This window comes from Gorilla gorilla, chromosome 4 (assembly GCF_029281585.2).
Source record: "Gorilla gorilla gorilla isolate KB3781 chromosome 4, NHGRI_mGorGor1-v2.1_pri, whole genome shotgun sequence".
NCBI lineage: Eukaryota > Metazoa > Chordata > Mammalia > Primates > Hominidae > Gorilla > Gorilla gorilla.
Window position 1 is genome coordinate 100,564,451 of NC_073228.2, and position 22,958 is coordinate 100,587,408.

General features: G+C 40.1%; 1 protein-coding gene across 2 annotated transcripts in view; it reads right to left on the reverse strand.

The window, feature by feature from the left end:
- PCSK1 (proprotein convertase subtilisin/kexin type 1) overlaps window positions 1-22,958 on the reverse strand; it is a 42,625-nt gene that overhangs the window by 14,891 nt on the left and 4,776 nt on the right. For both annotated transcript variants that reach the window (XM_004042287.4, XM_055387210.2), the window contains exons 3-9: window positions 20,242-20,352; window positions 17,729-17,875; window positions 16,307-16,383; window positions 10,455-10,543; window positions 6,768-6,940; window positions 5,224-5,436; window positions 2,671-2,771 (exon numbers count right to left, since the gene is read on the reverse strand). In XM_004042287.4, coding sequence (XP_004042335.3) covers window positions 2,671-2,771; window positions 5,224-5,436; window positions 6,768-6,940; window positions 10,455-10,543; window positions 16,307-16,383; window positions 17,729-17,875; window positions 20,242-20,352 — 911 coding nt within the window. The remainder of the gene's footprint in view (window positions 1-2,670; window positions 2,772-5,223; window positions 5,437-6,767; window positions 6,941-10,454; window positions 10,544-16,306; window positions 16,384-17,728; window positions 17,876-20,241; window positions 20,353-22,958) is intronic.

Consider the following 22,958-nt stretch of genomic DNA (forward strand, 5'->3'; position numbering starts at 1 on the left):
CCCAGCTACTCGGGAGGCTGAGGCATAAGAATTTCTTGAACCCGAGGGGTTGAGGTTGCAGTGAGCCGAGATTGTGCCACTGCACTCCAGCCTGGGTGACGGAGTGAGACACTGTCTCCAAAAGAAAAAGAAGAGGAAAGGATTATTTTCTGTATAGGGTCATTTTCTGCTATACAGAAAAAGAAGCCTTGAGGTTTTAGAAACCGAGGATTGCACTTTTACAATTTCAGCTCTTACATAAAATTGACATTACTTCTGTTCAGCAGATGGATATTTCTACTATATTGGTCACTATACAAGGATGGGCTAGGCACGGCTAGTTATATTTACATGCATCTGACAGGTGTTGGATAGAGAAGGAGGGCTCTAGACATAAAATTTTAAGATTGCTTTCTTTTAACAGCTCCCTGGGGTAGTAGTCTGTGTTTTGAAATCTTAAATATAATAAGTCTGTTGCACAGGATCCTATAATCCATAGGACCCTATTTTCTTCCGGTCCAGACCCCTCATCACTGACCCCAACAATTCATGTTGGATTACCTATACAGGCTGACATTTTCAATCTCAACTCTGAGAATCTTAGGAAGAGAAGAAGTTTGTAAAAAAAGGTCTCGTTTGACCCCTTCATTTTATAGATGGAAAGACTGAACCCCACAAGTAAATTAACTTGCCAAAGGCCACATAGCTAGTGGTAGAGCTAGAACTTGAAGCCAGGTGTTCCTTGCAATTTTCACTGCTTGGACAATTATTTCTCGGTTAATTTGGATCTGCTGATGCCAGTCTCAGCTTGTGTTCATAGATTTTTGTCTTTTGTCCATCTACTTCCTATTGTAAGTGAACTTAGATTCTAAACATAGCTTTTCTGGAGGGCCCAATATCTATTTCTAATTGAGCACCTTAATTTACTTCTTCCCTTACCAAACATCTTGCCAGCCCCTCCAAGTAGGTGGACTCTTGGTAAGAGCCTTGCTAGACTTCCTTGCTTAGCCACTGTAGCCATCTCACAGCCGAGATACCCAGGAATATACCCCATCTCCATAGAAAGCCCCAGGGATCCTAGAGATAAACTGGACTCTCCTGGACAAAGGCTCAGGAACCTCAGGGCTTTTCCAGTCATGGCAAAGGCCAAGATATTTTTCCTTTCTGTTATTACGAACTGAGTCTACTGAACATGACATCAGGACACTGCTTTTTTCTCTCTCTAGAGAATATGTAATTTATTCTAGGATAATCTCCTTATTAGGAAGGATAATAGTAATTTACAAGTTTAATCACTTCTTCTAATATGCAACCATAGCATCTGACTTGACATTTCAAGATTCACTGTCACCACACATCAGAAAGCAGGAATGAGGACACATAAAAAGCTGTGATGTGCAGTGTGAGACAGTTCAATTTTTTTCCTCTGTGTTAAGTATTGGACTATTGGGTAATTATGAGAAAAAAAAAGTTAAATCTTTTTTTAACATCATACACTAAAATAAATTCCAGAGGGATTTAGAATTCAAATATGGTAAAGAAACCATAATAAAAGACATATAAATAAATGTTTATCTAATTTGGGGTTGTGAAGATTTTTCTGAGCATAAAAGCAAAGGAAGAAGCCTTAAAGAAACAGACTGACAAACATAACTACATACATATTAACTACATTTCATTAAAAATTACATAGAAACAAATTAAAAGGTAAATGTCAAACTTATAAAGCATCTAGCTTTTGTGAACCAAGGCCATAAAACAAAACTAAGGCCATAAAGAAGCAACCCCAGAAGACAAAGAGCTGAAGGGTATGAAATATTGAGCTTCATTAGTAATTAAATACAAGCATATTAAAATGAGATACCGTTTTCACCTATCAACATAGCAAATATTTTAAAAGATAATAAAAGTAGTTTTGACAAGGGTTTTGGAAACTGGCACTTTCACACATATATTCCTGGAGGGAATATAAAATGGTATAGTCATTCAAGGCAGCATCTTGTCAATATATATCAAAATCATTAAAACATGCTTGCCCTTTGACCCAGAAATTCCAATTCTGAGTGTTTATCCTGAGGAAATTGTCAGAGATGACAACTAATATTTACTGACAATGGTGTCTGAGCATGATTAGATGACTTTAAGGAAATTTGTGTTTATACAATGGAGCACTGTGAAAATATAAAACTCCTGCCTTTAAATCTCATGTCCCCTGATGTGGTTATATCAGCTCCAGGACTAGGCTTACATATTCAAAGAAAGGAGTTTTTTAAACTTGTTCCTAATACTGCCCACTGGAAACTATTTAAACAAAATCCTGCCGGAAGAGAATAAACAAAAGGCGTTGTAGCTGAGTGGGAAGAAGACTTGAGGGATAGCATGAGTTTTAAAGGTCAAAGCATATTGATTTAGACAGGAGAAAGTATGTTTAATATATTGTAGAATGGGTTTTAAAAACAGATTACAAAATAATGTCTATATTAAGATCCCAATTTTGTAAGATGTGTGTGTATTAAATCTACATTGAGATGTTAACTATGGTTAGTGACCTCGAAGTGGCAGGAAAGAGCTTATCTTTATTTGCAGTATTCCAAAATTTCTTCTGTAACCATGTATTCAGAAAAAAAAGTGTTATTAAAAATAAGGAGAATCAGCCTTCGTAAAGGTGATTAGAAGCTTTCTGGGCCTTACTTTGCTTCCAGGGCCAGAGCGAAGATGCCAGCAGCCAGAGGTGCAGAGGCCGAGGTGCCTGTGTGCGTCTCCGTGCAGTCATTGTGCAGGTCAGCGCTCGTCTGGATGACGTCAGGAAGGAGAGAAAGGCAGGGAGAACACGTGAGGAGTGTGGGCCTGTCTTGGGGGTTAACTGTACCAAAGGCTGCATCTGCTATGACCAGGAAACTCAGCTGATTCGATTGCCTACTTTCTCCTCTAAACCACAGGCGGATGTTTGCCATCTGCTGATATTTTAGTTCACCCTCTATATGCAACTTCTCTATAATTCTGGCAGCAAGATGCCTTTTCTGGGAATGAAGTACTCCCACTATGAATATTTTCTTTTCTGAGATTCCCAAACGAAATGCTGTCTATAAAAAACAAAGTTTCAAAATCACTGTGAATCATGCTGGCCCATTAATCATCGGGTCCATTGTGTTTGGTCTGGCATATTTAGAAATTCTGTCTCATACAAAATTCCCTTTTGCCTTCAGATTGACATTTGGCTGCCTCTTCAGCCCAAGGATATGAAGACATCCTGGCCTTAGCCATTTGAACTACTTGCACAAAAAATGCTTAGTATGTAGTTTGCACTCACTGTTGAACTAGATTTGATACCTGTGAGTTGGTGTCCACATTTACACTTTGAGGAAAACGATGGGTCTTTAAAATGAAAAGTGTGCTGGACTTAGTTCTGGGTTCAAATTCTCTAACTGCTACTTAATAGAATTGTCCTCGGGCAAGTCATTTGGCTCCCCATCTGTAAAATGTGATTTATATTTTCTGACTCATATGCTGAGACTTACCCGAGATGTTCTCTGTGAAAGTAGTTTTACATAATTTTCTTGCAAGTAAGGAATTACCCTGGCTAACTTTAGGGTAATGAAGAGATTGCTGAGATGAAGGGAAGAAACTGAAAAGACTTCCTGTCTGCCTTAAGGACCACGGCGCTGCTGGTTGGGCCAAGGGATTACTAACAAGACACCCACCCAGGCTCCAGCACTGAAGTTCTAGCTCGAGATTTCGATGTGTGGGAGGGAGGTGTAAAAAAATAATTTGTTCTATTATCACCTCCATTGGCTTCCTGCTTGGAGTTGCTGAATTTCTCAAGTTATGATGGCTCTGCTCCTCAGAGGGCTGCGGAAGCAAGGTTGCCCTTTTTACCTGTTGACGCAAGCAAGCCCCCAGAGATGACTATGCTGAGGAAAAGGTTTGCGTAAGAAAAAGGTTATGTTACTGAGACTGTCTCAAATAGAATCCACCAGCTGTCTCTCCTAAGGCTGGCTTTCTTAAGGAGGGAGTTTTACAAAGATAGAAAATCTTTCTTCTGCTTCAGTGCAGGGTACCCAAGATAAGGAACAGTCTGTGAAATGGTGATTCTGAAATGCTCAACAGGCCATTTTCTAAAGGCAGCTCTGGACACCCAGGGAAATGACAACAGCCAGGGGCTCTGAAGACAAGTGGGGCAGATGTCTGATATGCCCCTTTCAAACCCTATAAAATGTGCCTGCCATAAAAACCCCTGGGTAGAATGCCACTGTCTATTACTTGAGTAGCTGAAGAGATGCGCGTGAGAAGCAGGCCCACACTTCTAAGTTGAGACCACAGCTTTACTGTCTAAACTAGCTTGCAGAAGTGATCCTGTATGAAGAAGATGTTCGTGTTGACAATTTTGTTGAGATGCCATTAATAGGAATCTTGCACACATTCCAAGGTCATTATTATAGGGTTCACCCACCCTCTAATTAGATCATGACCTGCTATTTCACTGAGATAGGATCTATATACTTTAGCTAGTTGGTCCTTTCTGTGTCAGGAGTTAAATTGGGGGCCTTACATTTTTTAAATTAAAAGTGCCTCCCTTTGTTCTCAAAGCCCCTAAATGCCCCTCCATCGTCATGCCCTTGAAGGGAAATCCAATAATTGCCCTTGGCCGTCTGACTCATGGAAGCAAAGGCACAGGCAAGCGTGGGCTGGAGGAGCTCTCTGAGCATACGACCTCCCCGAGCTGCTTACCCAGATGCTGAGCAGTTCACCTCAGGGGACACTGAAACTGCTATTTTCCTGCAGGTCATCCATTCTTAGGAGACATAGCTGGTGTAGACTCTGTATTTTTATCATCTGCTACAGGGCAGGTCAGACTATATCCCTGCTGTTAAAGGATCAGCAAGTACAAGGGTGATAAAGCCTCTACAACCCTGAAATCTCCTTTAAGGCTGTTTCCACGGAGGCATCAGACAAGCAGAAAAGACATTTGGAGTCTCCGCTGTGTGTAATGACAGGTTTGGTGGCTTCTCAAGGCTGGGTTTAAAAATGACAGAGGGGAAGATCATCTTGGCAGAAGTGTCATTATCCCTGGAGAGAAAACTTTCTGATGGATGCCAGCCTTTCAAGTGAGTAAGTGTGAGTTTCCCCAACTGAGACATCAAGCTTAAGCGAATCAATCGTACCAAAGGTCAGTTAGGGGAATCATTTCACATGCATGCCACGCTCTCCTAACTAAGCAGAGAGAATTAGACAAAAGCAACATACGATTCTCTGGTCGGTGTAATCTCCGCTGCTGTAAGAGGTGGCCAGTGTGGAGGAGCACTTCTCAGCGTACCAGGGGGATAGGCCTTGCTGGGAGGCACTGCTGATGGAGATGGTGTAGATGCTGTCTGTGTAGCCATCACAGTCACAATTATCTCCCTGACGCCCCCCGTTTCCCGAAGCCCAGACGAAGATGGACCCCTTCCCCTGTCTCCCCTAAAGGAAAAGCCAGAATGCATATTATCTGTTATCATCTATTGGGGTCATTGTTATATCCCAATAAAATCCCCAACGACTACATGTGTGAAATTCTCAGAGACAGCTATTTGGGATGTATTTTCAATTCCAGATCTTTTGGCTTCGATATTGGAAATCTCACAAGGCTGTGTATTATAAGCCACTGGACTCTGGCCCTGCCAGTCTCTGGGCCCTCCTGGGGTAGGGCTGAGCACACGCTTTTCTTTCTTATGCAGATTCATAATCTAGCGTTTTGCACTTGCTCATATTTTTCCACCCTTCTCTTAGTTTATGTCACTGCACTTAAATCTTTGAACTTCCTCTCTTTCTTTCTGCTTCAATCTTCTGGCTGACTGATAGAATGACAAAATTAGGAATTATTCAGATCTGCCTTGCAGCTGCATTAAAAGGGACTCTTCAATTGAATGGAACTCGTCAAAGCCGCCCTTTCTATGATTTTTCAATTTGTGCTCTCCAGAGTTTCTACTTTTGTTTCATCTTGTGGAGCACAAGGCTTTAGAATCTGTGCAAGAATACAGTAAACCCAAGTGACAGAGCAATCCAACCAAGGCACAGGTATTCAACAGGCACGTGCAGAGCAGAAGGCAACACGTTTCTATATCTGAAAAGCATTTCCGCGCTTGGAAGAAGTCTGGGTAGTTTTTTACTAGTGTAAAAACCCAAAAGCAGCAGGAAAATGAGTAAGGAGAAAGAAATGTCCAGAAGCACTTTTAAAATAAATATGCTAAAAGTAATAAATTTCCATTCAACCTGAGACCCAAATAGGGAAAATTCATTTTATTTATTTATATTTAGTTTTGAGGCAGGGTCTCACTCTGTCACCCAGGCTGGAGTGCAATGCTGCAATCTCAGCTCACTGCTACCTCCGCCTTCTGGGTTCAAGCAATTCTTGTGCCTCAGCCTCCCGAGTAGCTGGGACTATAGGCGTCTAAGTTGAGACCACAGTTTCACTGTCTAAACTAGGTTGCAGAACAGTGCAACCTAGTTACACCTGGCTAATTTTTGTGTTTTTAGTAGAGGTGGGGTTTCTCCATATTGGCCACTCCTGGCCTCAATTGATCTGCCTCCCTTGGCCATCGCGCCTGGCCACAAATAGGGAAAACTTTCTTAAGCCTTAACTCCCATCCCTCTGAAGAATGATTTGGCCCTCTAAGTGCATTTAAAATTGTAAAGGACTTTGTTAAGAAATCCACAACAATGTTATTCCATGTAACCTAAGTGTTCTTTCCTTCTCCTCATATCCAGATGGTCAGGTTTCATTTCATGTGGGTCTGTGTAAAGCATCTTACCTGTTTGACACCATATTCAAAAGCCTTCTGGGCTAGCCGGCCAGGCCCCTCCACAGTTTTCCCATCATCATTAGGGCCCCAGCTTGCACTGTAAATATCCACGTGTCCAGGATTGAATCCAATTGAACTGGCCTCAATAGCATCCGTCACAATGCCATCCAGCATTCTTATGCCTGAGAAACAAAATAAACAAACACACACAAAGGTTGATGTCAGTATGTACATGGACAAAAGCCCAATACTCTTACTATTTGTATTTTTAAAGGATTTTAAGAGTCAAAAACCAGGTAACTACTAGATAGATGTCCCCAATTTCTGTAACCCAGCTACTGACACCACAGAAGGAAGGAACATGTCGCTGCCCCCATAAGCTTTTTGGTCGCACTTTAGAGATAATACTATGCACTGTGTAGGCAGCTGTAATTTTTTTTTTTTTTTGGTCCCACTCAAGGCTCTCTTCCCAGCAAAAGCTCTGGGCATTGAGTCTGAAGTGGAGCAGCATCCTTGGATGAGAGGAAGTGGCCGTGATTGTTGTCAATTACAAAATGTTTGCCCTCCCTCCCACCCCAACTAAATGACAGACCAGCTTTCAGAAAGACCCTCCAAGCAGCCCTCCTGTGATGCACCTCCTCATGGCTGTCCCACAAATGGCTGTGGCCCAGTCTACGCCACACAAGGACTCTGGACAGGAAACATGTAGCTTCAAAAGATCTAGTCACGACAGGAAACTAACAAATAGGGAAAGCACTTTTGTTTCTAAGCCCTGATTAAAAATAACCCAGAGGCCATCCTTTCATGTGTTTGCTAAGAAACATTTTCAAGGAACATGCTTCCTATTCTTCTAAATAATCTCAAGGATGAAATCATTGCCATGGATTTCACCCCCAAGGGGAATCATTTTTCATCAGGACAATGTAGGTGCGGTAGCTCTTTGTGCTTTCCAACAGGCTGTCACCCGTCATCAGACTTATGAATTCAAGAGCCAGGAAGGCAAAAACAATCTGGACAGATTACAGGCAGCTACCTGGTTATTTCTGGCTTCAGGCTCATAATGCAATAAAGTGCACAGCCTTAGATTTTCACACTTATTTACTATGGAGCAAAGGTAAAATGATATGAAATTGATATGATCAGTGAAAGTTGTATTTGTAAAAAAGAAATTGTTCAAAAATGCATTTAGGGCCAGGCGCAGTGGCTCATGCCTTTAATACCAACACTTTGGGAGGCCAAGGTGGGTGGATCACTTGAGGCCAGGAGTTCAAGACCAGCCTGGCCAACATGGAGAAACCCCATCTTTACTAAAAATACAAAAATTAGTCGGGCATGCTGGCATGCACCTATAATCCCAGCTACTCAGGAGGCTGAGGCACAAGAAATGCTTGAACCCGGGAGGCAGAGGTTGCAGTGAGCTAAGGTTGCAACCACTGCACTCCAGCCTGGGCAACAGAGCAAGACTCTGTCTCAAAAAAAAAAAAATGCATTTAGAAAAAAAATCGACCAGGTGCGGTGGCTCACACCTGTAATCCCAGCACTTTGGGAGGCCGAGGCGGGCGGATCAGGAGGTCAAGAGATCGAGACCATCCTGGCTAACATGGTGAAACCCTGTCTCCACTAAAAATACAAAAAAAAAAAAAAAATTAGCCGGGCGTAGTGGCGGGTACCTGTAGTCCTAGCTACTCAGGAGGCTGAGGCAGGAGAATGGCGTGAACCCAGGAGGCGGAGCTTGCAGTGAGCCGAGATCGCGCCACTGCACTCCAGCCTGGGCGACAGAGTGAGACTCTGTCTAAAAAAAAAAAAAAAAAAAAATCCCAGCTCTGCTCTTACTAGCTGTGGAATCTTGGGCAAGCCAGTTAACCCTCTGTGCCTCAGTTTCTTCAACTGTAAAATAGGGATGATAATAACAGCTCATGTGCATTCATGATCGTCTATATGCAGCCACCAATCCACAGGCTTTACATGTATAAACTCATCTAAACCTTACAACCACCATTCGAGGTGGGTGCCGTAATTCTCCTCACTTTATAAATGGAGAGATTGAGGCCAGGGAGGGATAGTGACTTGCTCAAGGCCACATAGCTTGAAACTGGGGAGCCAGAATTTGAACCCTACAAATCTAGCTCCTAAATCTGTTAACCACCAGGATACACTGCCTATAATATTTGTAGAGTAATTAACTGACATACAATAGGTGCCTAATAAATGAAGATTATTGGTAAAAAATGCATTTGGGGCCAGACCATCAAAGGATGGAGTAATGGAAAACATCAGTAGGCTTGGAATCTTATGTTTCAGTTCTACACTGCCACAAACTTGCTTTCATTACCTTGAGCAGCTTGCTTCTGATTCTTTCTCTACAAAATGAAGGGATCAGATGATTCTTTCACAAACTATAGCTGTTTTGTTCATTATGACTAAAACAGTGAATTCTTTTACTAGCTGATTACATAATTTGTGCTTCTCCCTTCATTTTTTTAAAAAATTAACAGAACACTTTGAAGATGTTAGTATCAAAGGAATCAGGAATGACACTTAAAATTCTAAGAGTGCCCTATATTCACGAAAGATGCATTACATGTCACGATGTATATTTATTTGGTTTCTAAAAAGGAATGCATAACCTAATGCAAGGTATACTCATGTAGAGTTTAATGGGGTTTTATTGTAATTGAAATGTTCTACAATTGATTCTTTTTGTGATTATGGTTTTTGAAAACCAAACTAAACTTGAAGCTTATAACATAACATGAAAGCCTGAGGTAGGGATAGCATAAAGAGGAGAGACAGTTTTTTTCTTTTCTCTTGGCCCCTGCAGATTCACTTTCCACTCTTCTCCATTAGAACATGGACTGCATCAATGGGCTCTGTCTTCCCATTGGGTTCAGCCAACTGAAGACACCAGCAAGAGGGTGGGAATCAAGAGGAGAATGAGGTGCCTATACCCCTGAATCCCCTTCGCCTAGAAATGGCTCTGTTGTTGTACTCAAGGCCTATCCAGTGGCTCTCTCCTGTGATCACAGCTTTCCCTCTCTATTTTCTGCTGACTTCTTCCCTTTGCTCCTTGAGGCTAAAGGTGGTAACATCTGCCTACCACTTCTTAGCCCCTTGTTGGTTTTCTCTAATTCTTGTAAATCGTTTCTTTATTAAAATGTCCACAGTTGCCCTAATGCAACTTACCATGTGTTTCCCCATAAGGACACTGATGAAAACAATTAAATTCTACATCCTTGCTATAAAAGATAAAATTTGGCTATTTAATATAATAAGTATGTATTTTTTTTTAATTTTAAAGCTGTTCTTCTCTATAAAGTGAAGAACTTCTACAGAATTGAGAGGCAGGAAAAGTCTTTGCCTAAATTTACCTCCTCCTTCTGTTTCCTTAGCAAGCACTCAATAACAAACCATTCTAAATCAGAACATAGAGAAAATTAGATTTGGTTCAAATGCTATTCAACATTTCCACATTTTTTTTCCTGCAAAGATGTATAGGCTATATTCAACTATCCATTTTCTAGGAATCCATATCTATTGACTCGCTGGCAAATCATATTCAAGTCCTGTAGCAACTTTGGCATGGAACTAATTTGTTCCTCCAGTTGTTAAAAAGAAAAGCTCCCCTCCCCTATTTACAATGGGTGATGTAAGCTTCACATTAAAATGCCAAGCTATAGGGACAATCCTCTGTTTTACCTCCAACTTTGGAATTGTATGCAACTCCAACCCCGCATTTGTGATTATTTGCTTGCATGGCAATTTCTCCTGCACATCTGGTCCCGTGTCTGAGGATTGAAAAATAAGAATTATAAAACATACAGAAGAACAAACATTTGTTTTGCATATGAATGAATTAATGGGGCATAGGTATATTAACTTTTTGTCGGCCTTGTTACTGTTTTTGTTTGTTTGTTTGTTTTAAATTAGTATAACATAAAACTTATGTTCAGATGAAGGGCACAAGTATTAGAGAAAAAGTATGTGATTTCAAATTCTGGCTTCTGCCATTCACTGAGGGTGTGACCTTGGGTAAGTTACTTGTCTGCAAAGGCTTGGTCACATGACAAATTATATGTAAAACACTTAGAACAGTGGATGGCAGATAGTAAGAACACAGTGAGTGTTAACTATTGATACTATTATAAGAACTCTGACATTCAGAAACAATTTCAGAGAAATGGCTTCTGCTTTGTACTTTTTGGTAGCAAAGTGGCTCCTCACTTTTCTCCCTAGTGACTGCCTTGGATTAGATCATCCTTGATCAGCCTTAGTAGGATATCCTAGAACAAGTCCCCTATCAAGCCCTCCTCCTCTCCTCTAAATATATGCCACACTAAAATGTCTGAAGATTATCTGGTACCAAGAGGAGCTTGAGATATTTGGAAGACATTACCAGCTAATTGGAAAGCCAAGATGCTCCTGAAATCCCAACTGGGGCCAGAAGCCTGAACACGATTGGTTTTGCAGTCAAGCAAAGAGGGTAATTTATGATTTCAGAGTATTTGGAAGAAAAATGCATCTTCAAAACACCAAATTCCACCACTAAAGCATGTATTCTGAAATTCTGAGGATGATAATTGTCTTTTCCCACCACCATCCTGACTCAGGAGGGCCAATAAGCCAAAAGCACATTAATGTGAATTCATTTATTTCGTAATTTTATTCTATTGTGGAAACAACCTGTAATAGTGTGAAGGCTGTTGGTGGCTTGGAGGAGCCTACCAGATATACCAACATAGAGTGAAAGAGAGGAAGGGTTAGCTCGGAGCAATAACGTTGGCCAGTTACATTTCAATTCTACTATACTGGCCATCTATTAATTCAGCATAGCATGGAATATAAAATTCCTAAATTGACTGGCCATCAAGAAGAATTGTTCGACTTCTCTTTTTCCTAAAGTAGCAAAGATGATTTCCTAGTCTCCTTCCAAAAAATAAGATTCCTGCTCCTTCATGTTAATCCTGGCTAGGAATTCTAAGTCAGGACAATATAATTATCTTTAATTCAAGATCTTTCCTGATGCAGCAAACACCTGCTTCTTTTATGTATGCTAGCATTTTCCTGTTTGGGGAAGCAGCCCTCCTGACTTTTTGTGATTTTTTTCAATCATGGGGCCCCTCCTCTCAGACAACTTTCAAGGACTGATGTAGATTATAGGGAAGAAACCCCACTCTTTCTTGAGAATTATGAGCTTTAAGTTCCATGTGAGTCATATGGGTCTTGCTCTGCTAGGCAGGATTCTCTTGAAAGGGAAGCCAAGCAGAGGCGAGCAGCACTGGAGATGGAAACAGAGTGCTTGGTGTCCTGAGAACATATTGTTTGAGCTCTTGGATCTTGAAACATCAGAAACTAGAACATCACTTGGGTGAATATTTTTAAAATCCCTTTGTTACTTAATCTTTGAGTTAGGATTCTTTCATTTGCAACTGAAGCTGTCCTGACCACACCCATTCTCTGAGAAAAGTGCGCACATCTGAACATACAGAAGGCAACTTTGCTTTGTGGATGGATTAATGCTCTTTGCCTTAGTAGAAGGAGTAATTCAGTTGTCATCTCTGAGAAATGTACTTTCAGAAGTCACCACTGCCTTCTTATATATTTCCATGTATACAGGATGGGAGACAGGGCTCAGGTCAGCAAAAGAATCCAGTGCAGGTCTTCAGCCTGAGCCAACAGAATCGATCTGCTGACAGACATCCCCAGGTTTGTCCCTTTGTCCTAAAAAATGATGCAGTGTGACAGCACCTATTATTTATCTCTCCTTGTATATGGACGACTATTCTCTACTGAGAGCTGCAGGAGGATCATGGTACAAATATGCATTGACATGTTTTCCTCCTCTTATCCTCAGGTTCCACCTCCAAACGTTGAGAGAAAGAAAAGTGTTCCTATGTCATTCTTTATAGGCCGCAGCTCTTTTTCTTTTCTAAGTGAGGTGCTGCAGTAAAGGAACTTTCTATTATCTTAGAACAATGGTAGTAACTGGCATTTAAACAAAATGATTTGTTTAAAAATTATTCCATGAGATAGTTTAAATACTACCCTTATTCTGGTTAAAATATCCTTGTCACATTTGTTATTTAACTAGAAAAACAATCTGTAATTTGTGTTGAAATAATGAATACAGATTTATGCCAGCTTACTGGTAAGCATTACCTGCACTGTTAAGATTTTATTATTTAGTGATTCCTCTTTTGACTTTCAGAGTAGCATTCAAATGTAGCTTCTATTAATCTCATTTACATGGTAATAAAGAACAACAGCAATACTGATAGTTTGAAGAGATAATAACCTTGGAATTGGGGTATAATACCTCTCCAATTGCTGTAAAGGCCAAGACAAAATGGAGCCATTCATTTTCCAAACCTAAGGGCTTTATGTGTGACAACATGCTAGAAGGCAAATCTACTTTTTATTATACCTTCTGATAAATGATAAGGATGCCACCTTTTTGGTTGATAGTCAAGAGGATCCTGAGAAAGAGTTGCTCATTATGTCATTTCCAAATAGCAGATTCTGAATTGGCTCAGAAAATTGACTTGTCTCTGCTGCTCCCATCGGATGATATTATTCTTGTCATGTTGATTTCTCACTGAAAGAAGGTCTACCTCAGTTACTAAATGAGAAGCTGTGATCATTATCATCATCATCATCACCACAGCAAACACTTACTTAACTTTTTGTGTACCAGTGTCCAAGCCATATGTATGTGTATGTCCAAGCCAAATATCCTTGTCACACATGTTATTGAAGCCATATATATACATATGCACACATATACATATATGGCTTAAATAACAAGTGTGACAAGAATATTTTAACCAGAATAAGGGTAGTATTTAACTATCTTGTGGAATAATTTTTAAACAAATAAATTTGTTTAAATGCCAGATATACAGATATAGATATAGATAAATAATCTACCTCATTAAGTTAGAGGTATTAAATGAGTTTATATGTATATATATATTAAGTGAGATATATATATATAACCTCACTTAAACCCCTAACTCAATGAAGTATTATATATGTTATATAATACTTATTATATATATATATATATAAACTCACTTAATACCTCTCTCTCTCTCTCTCTCCCTCTCTCTCTCTCCCTCTCTCTCTCTCTATATATATATACACTCACTTAATACCTCTAACTCAACGAAGTAGAGATTCTTTTTCAAAAGATGATAAAACTTAAGCACAAAGAAGTTAAATAATTTGCTCAAGATCACCCAACTACTAAGTGGCAGATCTAAAATTTGACCTAAATTTGGCTCCCAAGTCTGCTCTTAACTGTTGGGCTATGACATGCTCTCTCAATGCTGTGTGGAAGATTCACAGCAGGCTATGATCTGGAAGCTCAGGGCTTTCAGGCACAAAACAAATAGCATTATATGGGCTGCTTCCCTGGGGCCTTTGCAGCTAACTCCCTGAGTCAGGGAAATTATATTTTATTTTAATTATTATATTCATATATATAAAACAACTATTATAAATGCTGTGCTGTGAGATCCCCTTTGTTTTGAGGAAGGTCTGAGTGTTCCATCTCCTGACTGGAAAAACTCCAGAGAATGTCATTTCATCAAGAATTTGCCCACTATGCAGCCATCGTACAAGTTATCACCCACACTGGATCCTGGGGCCAGACCCAGGATCTGCCTGGAAGGACCATATACTGCCTAGGAAAGAGCCAGTGCCTCCATCTAAGTCTCCTCAAGTGTCTGGGAACAGATTTCCCGTAGTCTTAACCAAGGGGGTGGAATGAAAGTTGTTTCTACTCCACTCTAAGAAGGCTTATTATTCCAAGTGCTTATTACCCATTTCCTCAGGAAGTTCATTTAAGAAACATAGGGAGAAGGTACGTTGTCACCCAGTTTAGGGGAAGAAAATGGAATAGAGGCAGAGAGAGGTAAGTGATTTCCCCAAGGTCACCCTCTACTCTGGGAATTGGCAAAGCCATAACTACACTGCAAGGCTGTGCCCCAAAAGAGTAGATGTCCTTACTGGTCCTGCATTATCCTGCTTCAGATATATAGCAAAAAGTTTGTCTGAGGGTCTGCTGTAAGCTCTCGAGACACTCCCACTTTGCTCCAAAGGTACTCTTGCCAGTGGTTCCTATTGTATTTTTACTGGAATGTTTTCACCTCTAAGGGATATTTGTGGTTAACCCCTTTACTCACCCTCAACGAAATAAATGGTACTGAAAGAAGTCATATCCCTGAACTATCCACAAGCCTCCCATTCTCCCCAAGGAAGAAATAAACACCCAGAAGTTGAGGCCAAGTCCATGTACCCCAGCCTCCCATCCTGGGGTTTGTTGGCTTTCTGGAGGGAAGACCATCCAAAGAAAGAAATAACTTTAGATCAATATTACTGCACCAGCCACTTGGGAGTTCTGAGGGAGAATAAGGAAGGGAGGGAGGGAGGGAGAGAGGAAGGAAGAGAGAGAGAGAGAGAGAGAGACAGAGAGAGAGACAGAGACAGACTTGTCTGACCCAAGTTGGGTAACAGTCCAAGAGACAGAGCCATCCAGAGAGAATAAAGAAGCACTTCATGTGACATATACCAAGAGCTATTAGATGCTTGGCTTTTTCCATCCTCACTTGTAGCAACAAGCCCTAATTTTGACCTTGGCTTTGATCATTTTGGTGCAAGTCTCTTCTGTGTAGAGAAAATGAAGAGGAAAGTTTGAATGTCTCCTCGATGTCTGTGAGAACATCGGTATGAACAAAGATGGTCTCTCCCATGGGCATGGACACTTTGAGGGTCCACATGCCTAGAGGGTGAAGTTTCTTTGGGGCTAGGAGAGAAGTTGAAAGTCTCTTGCCTCTGGGTCTTTCTTTCACCTCTCACTTTAGAAGATCTTGCTCTTGGCCTCTGTGGCTCTTGGCCTCTCTCACCATAATGTGGCTTCAAGGGACAGAGAGTTAATCTGGGAGTCGGGTGCTGTCTCCTCTCTCTTTCCTATGGCCTTATAGCAGCAGGAACTCTGGAGGAGACTTCCGGCTGGCTCAATGCCCTGGAGACTGTGTTGGATTCAGGGGCCAGACCTCAGAGGCATTTCTCTTGTCTGGAGTTTGGCCATGTTCTTCTGAGAGAACTGGTGAGGGTGACTGTAGCCACCGTCGGAAGTTGTGGGCATTGTTCATATCCATTTCTTTACATATATTTCTTTTCATGACTAACATAAAGCATGTTGCTAAGAGTAAAAGATTCATAGAGGAATTGAGGGGAGGGATGGGCTCAAAGTGTGTACTCTTTATTTCTCAAACATTCTTTCTAAAGCTACAACAGTTCAGTAACATTTGAGAGGAGAATTTCATAATGTAAGAAGTTTAATGAAAATATGTTTCTATAAACCGAAGGGAATATAAAAATAGAAACTTTGGTTTCTGTTTTAAAAGCAACAAAATATTGTGGTATGGATGTTGTGCATTAACATTTCCTGAGCACTGAAATGTGGATGAAATGTATGGTATAATTTTCTCAAACAAGATAAAAGCACTGTAAAGTACTTTATTTCACACAAATGCATATTTACTCACTTGTTCTCGTTTGTGGGATCGTATCGGGGAAATGGATCATGGTCATTATCATTAAAATCATAGCTAGCCTCTGGATCCTAAAGAGACAACAAAATATAACACCGTGGCAGCATTAAAAAAAAAAAAAAAGCATCACTTCCCAAGCCTCTTACCCTATGCCTTCCCATCCTGGCTGATAGCTCAAAAGCCTGCATTTTAGAGTATCTGGCCAAGTCACTGAATATTTATTTTACCCACAAACCAGGCAGAGATGATGAACACAGCCAGGTGAGCCAGCATTCAATTCTCAGTGAATGTTACCAAGCCTATGGTTCACAGGCACTCATGGGATATTGGAGTTGGAAGGAATTAGTTTACTGAGTTCAGTCATCTCAGTTTTCAGATGAGAAAATTGAGGTCCAGAGAAGTTAAATGACTTCCCTAAGGCCATAAAGCTAGTTAGTGACACTTTGACACTCATCTCTCTTATGAATATAGGTGCAAAGAAGTGGCTGAGGGTGGGACTCAGGTCCATGGTGCTCTCCTTCAGCCTCGAAGGCACACTAAGTAAATATGTAATTTAATTTGAGAGAGGGTGCTTGAAATTCAAGACAAGCTTCCAGGTTCCACTCCCTTTTCCAACCCAATAGCTACACTTAAAACGCCTCCCGCATACCTTACTGTTACTTTTCAATGCTTTCCGTATATTTCAATCATTCCTAATTTCTACTCTGTGCTACTATTTTTCCTTCTCTTTTCCTTGGCTCTTTAGCTTGGTGTTATAGCTGGGGAATGTTTGATAGGTGGAAAGGATGAGAGAAAAACAAGGGATAATCTTAAAGATGAAACACCAGCCTCCTAATCTAAAGACCTAAGATATATGATGATGTTCATATTATATTATAAACTTAATAAACAACGAAGCAAATTGTTTTTATTTATTTATTTTCCCATTTCTAGAAAACTTTTCCTTTCTCAGCTTGGCATAGGTGCATTGTGTGGTATTCACTTTGGATTTGCATGGAAGGAATCACATTCATATAATTTTACAATGTCAGGGATATAGACTCATAAAAGACGTGAGGAGTGAAACTGTGACAATGATCTCAGGCAAGGGGCTGGATTTGATTACTTTAATGCCCCAAACACTGAGCAACTCAAAGTCATCAGATTTTGGTAACTTAATTGGTGTACGCACTGCCCCTTCTTCTCCCAACACATATACTTTTGTACAATTTTTGATCCCACTGAATTATTTCAATGCCCACTGGTACAAAATAAATTCATATAAGCTAGTGGGAAGTGGGAGAAGGGACATAACCTTGGCCCATAATCCCAGAGACTGACACCAGAGCAGCATCCCCTTGAAAAGAAGGAAAGCCCTAACTGTGTGTCTGCACAGACAGCTCCCTAAGTCACAGTCATGAGAAGGCACACACTTACATAGTTGGCATAAATGTCCGTGTGATTCCACTCCAAACCATCATCCAGTACAGTGATAACAACTCCTTTGCCCGTAATGCCTTTTTGCCAAACAGGTATCACATGAAGGTCCAGCTTGGGCAGGGCTGCCGTCATCCTGGTATCTTGCTGGTAAAGAAAAACAAAGAAGCATTGGTAAAATCATCATTTGCTTGCTACAAAATGGGCACTTCAGTTCCAACCTGGAGACCCATCTTTCTTTTTCCTTGGGTCACTCTACTCTTTAGAAGAAGCCAATTCAGTGAAATGAGAAAACAAAGTTGAGAGTAGGGCCAAATGAACCCCCAGAGTGCTGCTCTTCTCCCGATTGTCCCAAATGGACATCACTTGAAAAGATGAATCACCTGTGCTCCTTCTCTTTGAACTACATGGCTTTGAAAAATTTTATCCCTAAATTTCTTTCATTTATAATAACATGCTCAACCCTTTCATCTATGGAAGCTCTATTTGATAGTCGATGTTTTCATCTCCCCCCAAATCCTGATTCTCCATTGCCACATTGAGCTCTCATTATATTGCCTGGTGCATAGTCGTTCATGAATGTTTTAGAATTTTTCTTCTAAAGGAAAAAGCAGAACCTGGAATGCTCAGGAGACTGTGATTGCCTCAGGAACTGCAATGTGATTGCCTATTTTTAAGTATGAGTGATTTAGGGGGTAAGTGTCTGTGAGAGGAGATTCAGGGTTTTCCTTTTCAAATACATTTTCTGATAGTCAGAGTGTGGGACTGTACAGGAGATAAGTACAGGGTAGCAAGGGAACACAGATATAAGCACATTTCTAAGCATGTGAGACAGAGACAGTAAAAGAATGCCAGGTACCCGGTGAAAGGGTCAATAAGAAATCTATAAATAACCACAATCAAAAGTGTCAGCGAAGGAGCTGCCCTCTTGCTTTTGTGCCCTCCTCCCCATAAAGAGGTTGGGGGGTGGGGTGACAAGTATTTGCCAGGCTGATATGAAGCTGAATCACAGGAGGCTGGAACTATACACAGATTGTTGGCCAAAGTCGGAGAAGAAGGCCTCTATGTCAGTTGCAGGAACAATTTTAGACTGTAGTTGTTAAGAGTATGGACTCTGGAGTCGTGAATTATAGTCCCACCACTAGCAGCCATGGATTTTGGCAACTTATTCTACTTTCCAATATCTCTGTTTTTCCAACTGTTAAATGGGCATAATTATTATTTCTACAACACAGACAATCATGAGAACAAAATGAATTAATTCATATCAAACATTTTAGAATAGTGTTTGTCACACAGGAAATGCACAAGTGTTAACTGATAAGTCTCTTCTGCTGCAATAAGCAAATACTTAAGATAGTGGCAAGAGGCCGGGTGCGGTGGCTCATGCCTGTAATCCCAACACTTTGGGAGGCCGAGGCGGGTGGATCACCTGAGGTCAGGAGTTTGAGACCAGCCTGACCAATGTGACAAAACCCCATCTCTATTAAAAATACAAAAATTAGCTGGGCATGGTGGCGGGCATCTGTAATCCAAGCTACTCCAGAGGCTGAGGCAGGAGAATCGCTTGAAGCCAGGAGACAGAGGTTGCAGTGAGCTGAGATCATGCCATTGCACTCCAGCCTGGGCAACAAGAGCAAAACTCTGTCAAAAAAAAAAAGATAAGAAAGAAAGAGAGAGAGAGAGAGGGAGAGAGAGAGAGAGAGAGAAAGGGAGAGAGAGAGAGAAAGAAAAGAAAGAAAGAAAGAAAGAAAGAAAGAAAGAAAGAAAGAAAACGTAGTGTCAAGAGAAACTGATCTCCTTTTCTATCCATTATGCAACAAGAGTATCTAAGTCTTAGCTTGTGTTTTTCAAGAGAAATAATCTTTTATAAAATTCTCAACAACAAATCCTTCTATTAGCCTACACTACTACCATACAGACATAACATTAAACAGAAGAGAGGACACCCTGCAGGTAGGCAGCAACACTTAACAATTTCTCCACTCAAGGATTTGGTAACTATCTTAAAGGTAGAATGGTTTGCAAGTCTAGACATTTGCAATAGACTTTTCTTGTGTTCCTTCTTTTAACCTCTTTCAGAGATTCTCATCTGTGTCATATAAGAATTGTCATTCAGGGTTGTATATGCCAAATTATGTTCACTATACTCTGTGAGTGCTTTAAAGGGTTCTAAAGAATAACTTTAACCAAATGAGATTTTTGCCATAAGTACTGTTTTTGGAAACCCTAACCTGCGAGATATTATTTTTCTGCATTTATCCCAAATAAACTTAAGAAGACAAAAAATACAACCTATTTTTTTCACAGCAGCTAAAGATATCTGTTTCCAACATCCTTACTCAGCAAAACAGAAGAGGTAGATCAAGAAGGTCCCATCAGCCCTAATCTCCAGACAATATAGCTCCCTATGAAATTCTCCATCATAAAAAAAAAATCCATGTTGCAAATGTAACAACATAAAGAAGCCAGGTACCAGGTCCCACCCACACAGTCCTTCTGTAGGTACTTACCAAGTACCATTGCTGATTCCACATGGGATCATTGAAGAGATTTAGTGCTGAGTCCCTTAGAGCTGAACGTTTACTTCTTTCTTTTTCATACTGTTGTTCAGCCCATATCACCTACAAGGATTTTTATAGCAAGAAAATCAAAAGTCAAATATCTACCTCTGTATACTTCCTCTAACTATCTCCAGTACCCTTCCCATCAGAGTTCAGGCAGCTCTGCAATATTTTCATTTGACTACAGATTAAACTGGCACCTCAGTGAGAAGAAGGGATTGCCCACTGGGGAGATAAATATTTCCTCTATTACAGTAAAGTGCACCTTTAGGGGGAGGAGAAGCAGTCAGTGAAATGATAATTCCCTCAAATTATTTACATTGTGGTTACAGTGGAAGCAAAAGTTCAGTCTGCTTTCATCAGCAAATGGACCATAATACTCATTTTTATATTGAGGTTTCAGGGCTCCATGGCTGAAAATTTGTCTGCTTTTATGGATTGAGTCAACAAGCCAAGAGACTGCTGTTATAATGCTTTTATAGATTAATTTCTCTGTCTTTACATACAACAGGTAGAAATTGCGAATATTTTATAAAGTAAGAATGGTGCTGTATCCATGCAAATTTGAAACTCCCTCCCCTGTGCTTCGACCTCTGCTTAAAAGTATTTAATATGAGACACAGATCCTGGGTGATGAATGAGCACTACTGACCATGCACACTTACCATTAATTCAGTCTCATGTATTATGCAAAGAGATCTGACAATACGAAAATTACCTGCCCCATATTTACAGCATAATCCTATTATACTTGAAGCCCTGAGAGAGTGAGGGGCTGCCTTGTAGTTATATTCATTATGAGATAATTCTATACTCTTATTTTTCTTGGCAACATGACTATTTCCTACCCCAAACACATCTTTTCTGCTGTATGCATGATGACAATTCAGTGTGTGGTGGAATATTGTTAATGTGAGAGTACTCGTGAATCAGCTCCAAAAATAAAAACCGAAAAATAATTTGCAACTGAAAGATAAAACCATCCACTAAGACTGCCCTCAATTTTCAATTAAAAATATACTGCAAACCTATTAAAAATAATGGGAAGAACTTGAAAGCTAGAAATTAGTCACTATGATTTATTTTTAAAGTGCTTGTATTTTCAAGCTTAATTGTTTTGGCTTAAAATACCTCAATGCTTGGAATGCTGCCTATCATCTGAGTTGATCTCTGGAAGCTGACTGCTAGGGAATAAGTACTAATCTTTGAGGTAGAGGGTCACTTACACTTGGAGATTTTATTAACAGACTTTTAAAGATAGACTATTGCTGCATTTCACAGGGCTGATTTGAAAGAATATTATCCTCCATCAAAAAAGAGCAATAAAATGAAAACCAAGAGCAATTTTTTAGAAATGGGATATAAGAAGAGGCACTCTGCCATCTGATCAGATAAACATTCAATTGTAGAAAACAGTGTTATGATTAATGTCATTAACTCAGAATCATGTATTAATCTCTAGAAGAGCAGGCTGAATGGTATAGAGGAAAATTGGTAGTGTCTTTCTATTATTCATTATAGGTATCATGTACTTAATTATAAATAATACTTTTGATCTGGAAAGAGCATTGAAGATCATCTACTTCAACCTTCCAATGCAAGTTTCTATGGTTCCAGAATGTTTCCTAAAATAAGATTATTCTTGGGCTAATTTTTTACAAAGTTATACCTGTGCTGGAGAATGAATTCTTAGCTTTTTTTCATAATGTCTTGAGATTCCACCCCTCCCCCACCAAATCAGCTATCAAGGGGATGTATAAAGAGTAGAATGGGCCATCTTCATTGTCATGAGATACTTTGAGTAAGAATAACAGTTAGGTATGCTCTATTCTGTGCAATTTTCTCCTATGAAAATGAGAAGGCAGGTCAGTTTGAGTTCTATGTGCATTAACGGGCATGCAGTTAGGGCATGCATTTAGGCAAAGAAGGAAATCTCTCTTCTGCTTAGCCCGGGGACTAAGCCTAGCCAGAGTGCTAGAAGTTATTCTGCTTTTCAGAGCCCACACACGATGAGCTCTCTCCCTTGAAGTGAGTAAGGGAAGACCTCAGTGGACAAGAAACTTCTGTAATAAGGTCCAGGGCCTCTGATTTGGTCTCCCACATCAAGCAATAACTTGACAAAAAAGAGCCTAGCAGTGGGTGTAGATGAGCTATAGGGTCACTGTCCGTGGTCCTAATACAGCATTGTCAGGATGTTGTTGTTTCTTTACATTCGAACACTGGTGACCCAGGCCATTCCCATTCCCCACCCTCATAATTTGTCTTTTTCTTCTCCTTTTAAAAATTCTATCAGTTTCAGAATGAATAAAAGGGCAAATTATCTTACAGTCCTCATGAATTTCATCTACTTTCAACAGTTCTATCACCTTTCTGTCACATATATATATATATATATACATATTTTCCCCCTGGGAAGTTGAAAGGATGTTTTTAATCCTCTCACCAAGAGGATCTCTCATTCTAATTCTCCAGGGTGTCCTAGGTAACAAAAATTATGTACACAGATATCAGGCGAATCAGGATAAATTTCTTACAGTATGGCATTTCTTTGAGAAAAGGCAACTGTATGAAAATTACAACACTCCCAACATAGTAAACATTTTCTAATATGTTTGTTGACCTTGAAAATAGACTTCAAAATCAGTAGGTACATTAGCTATCTATTC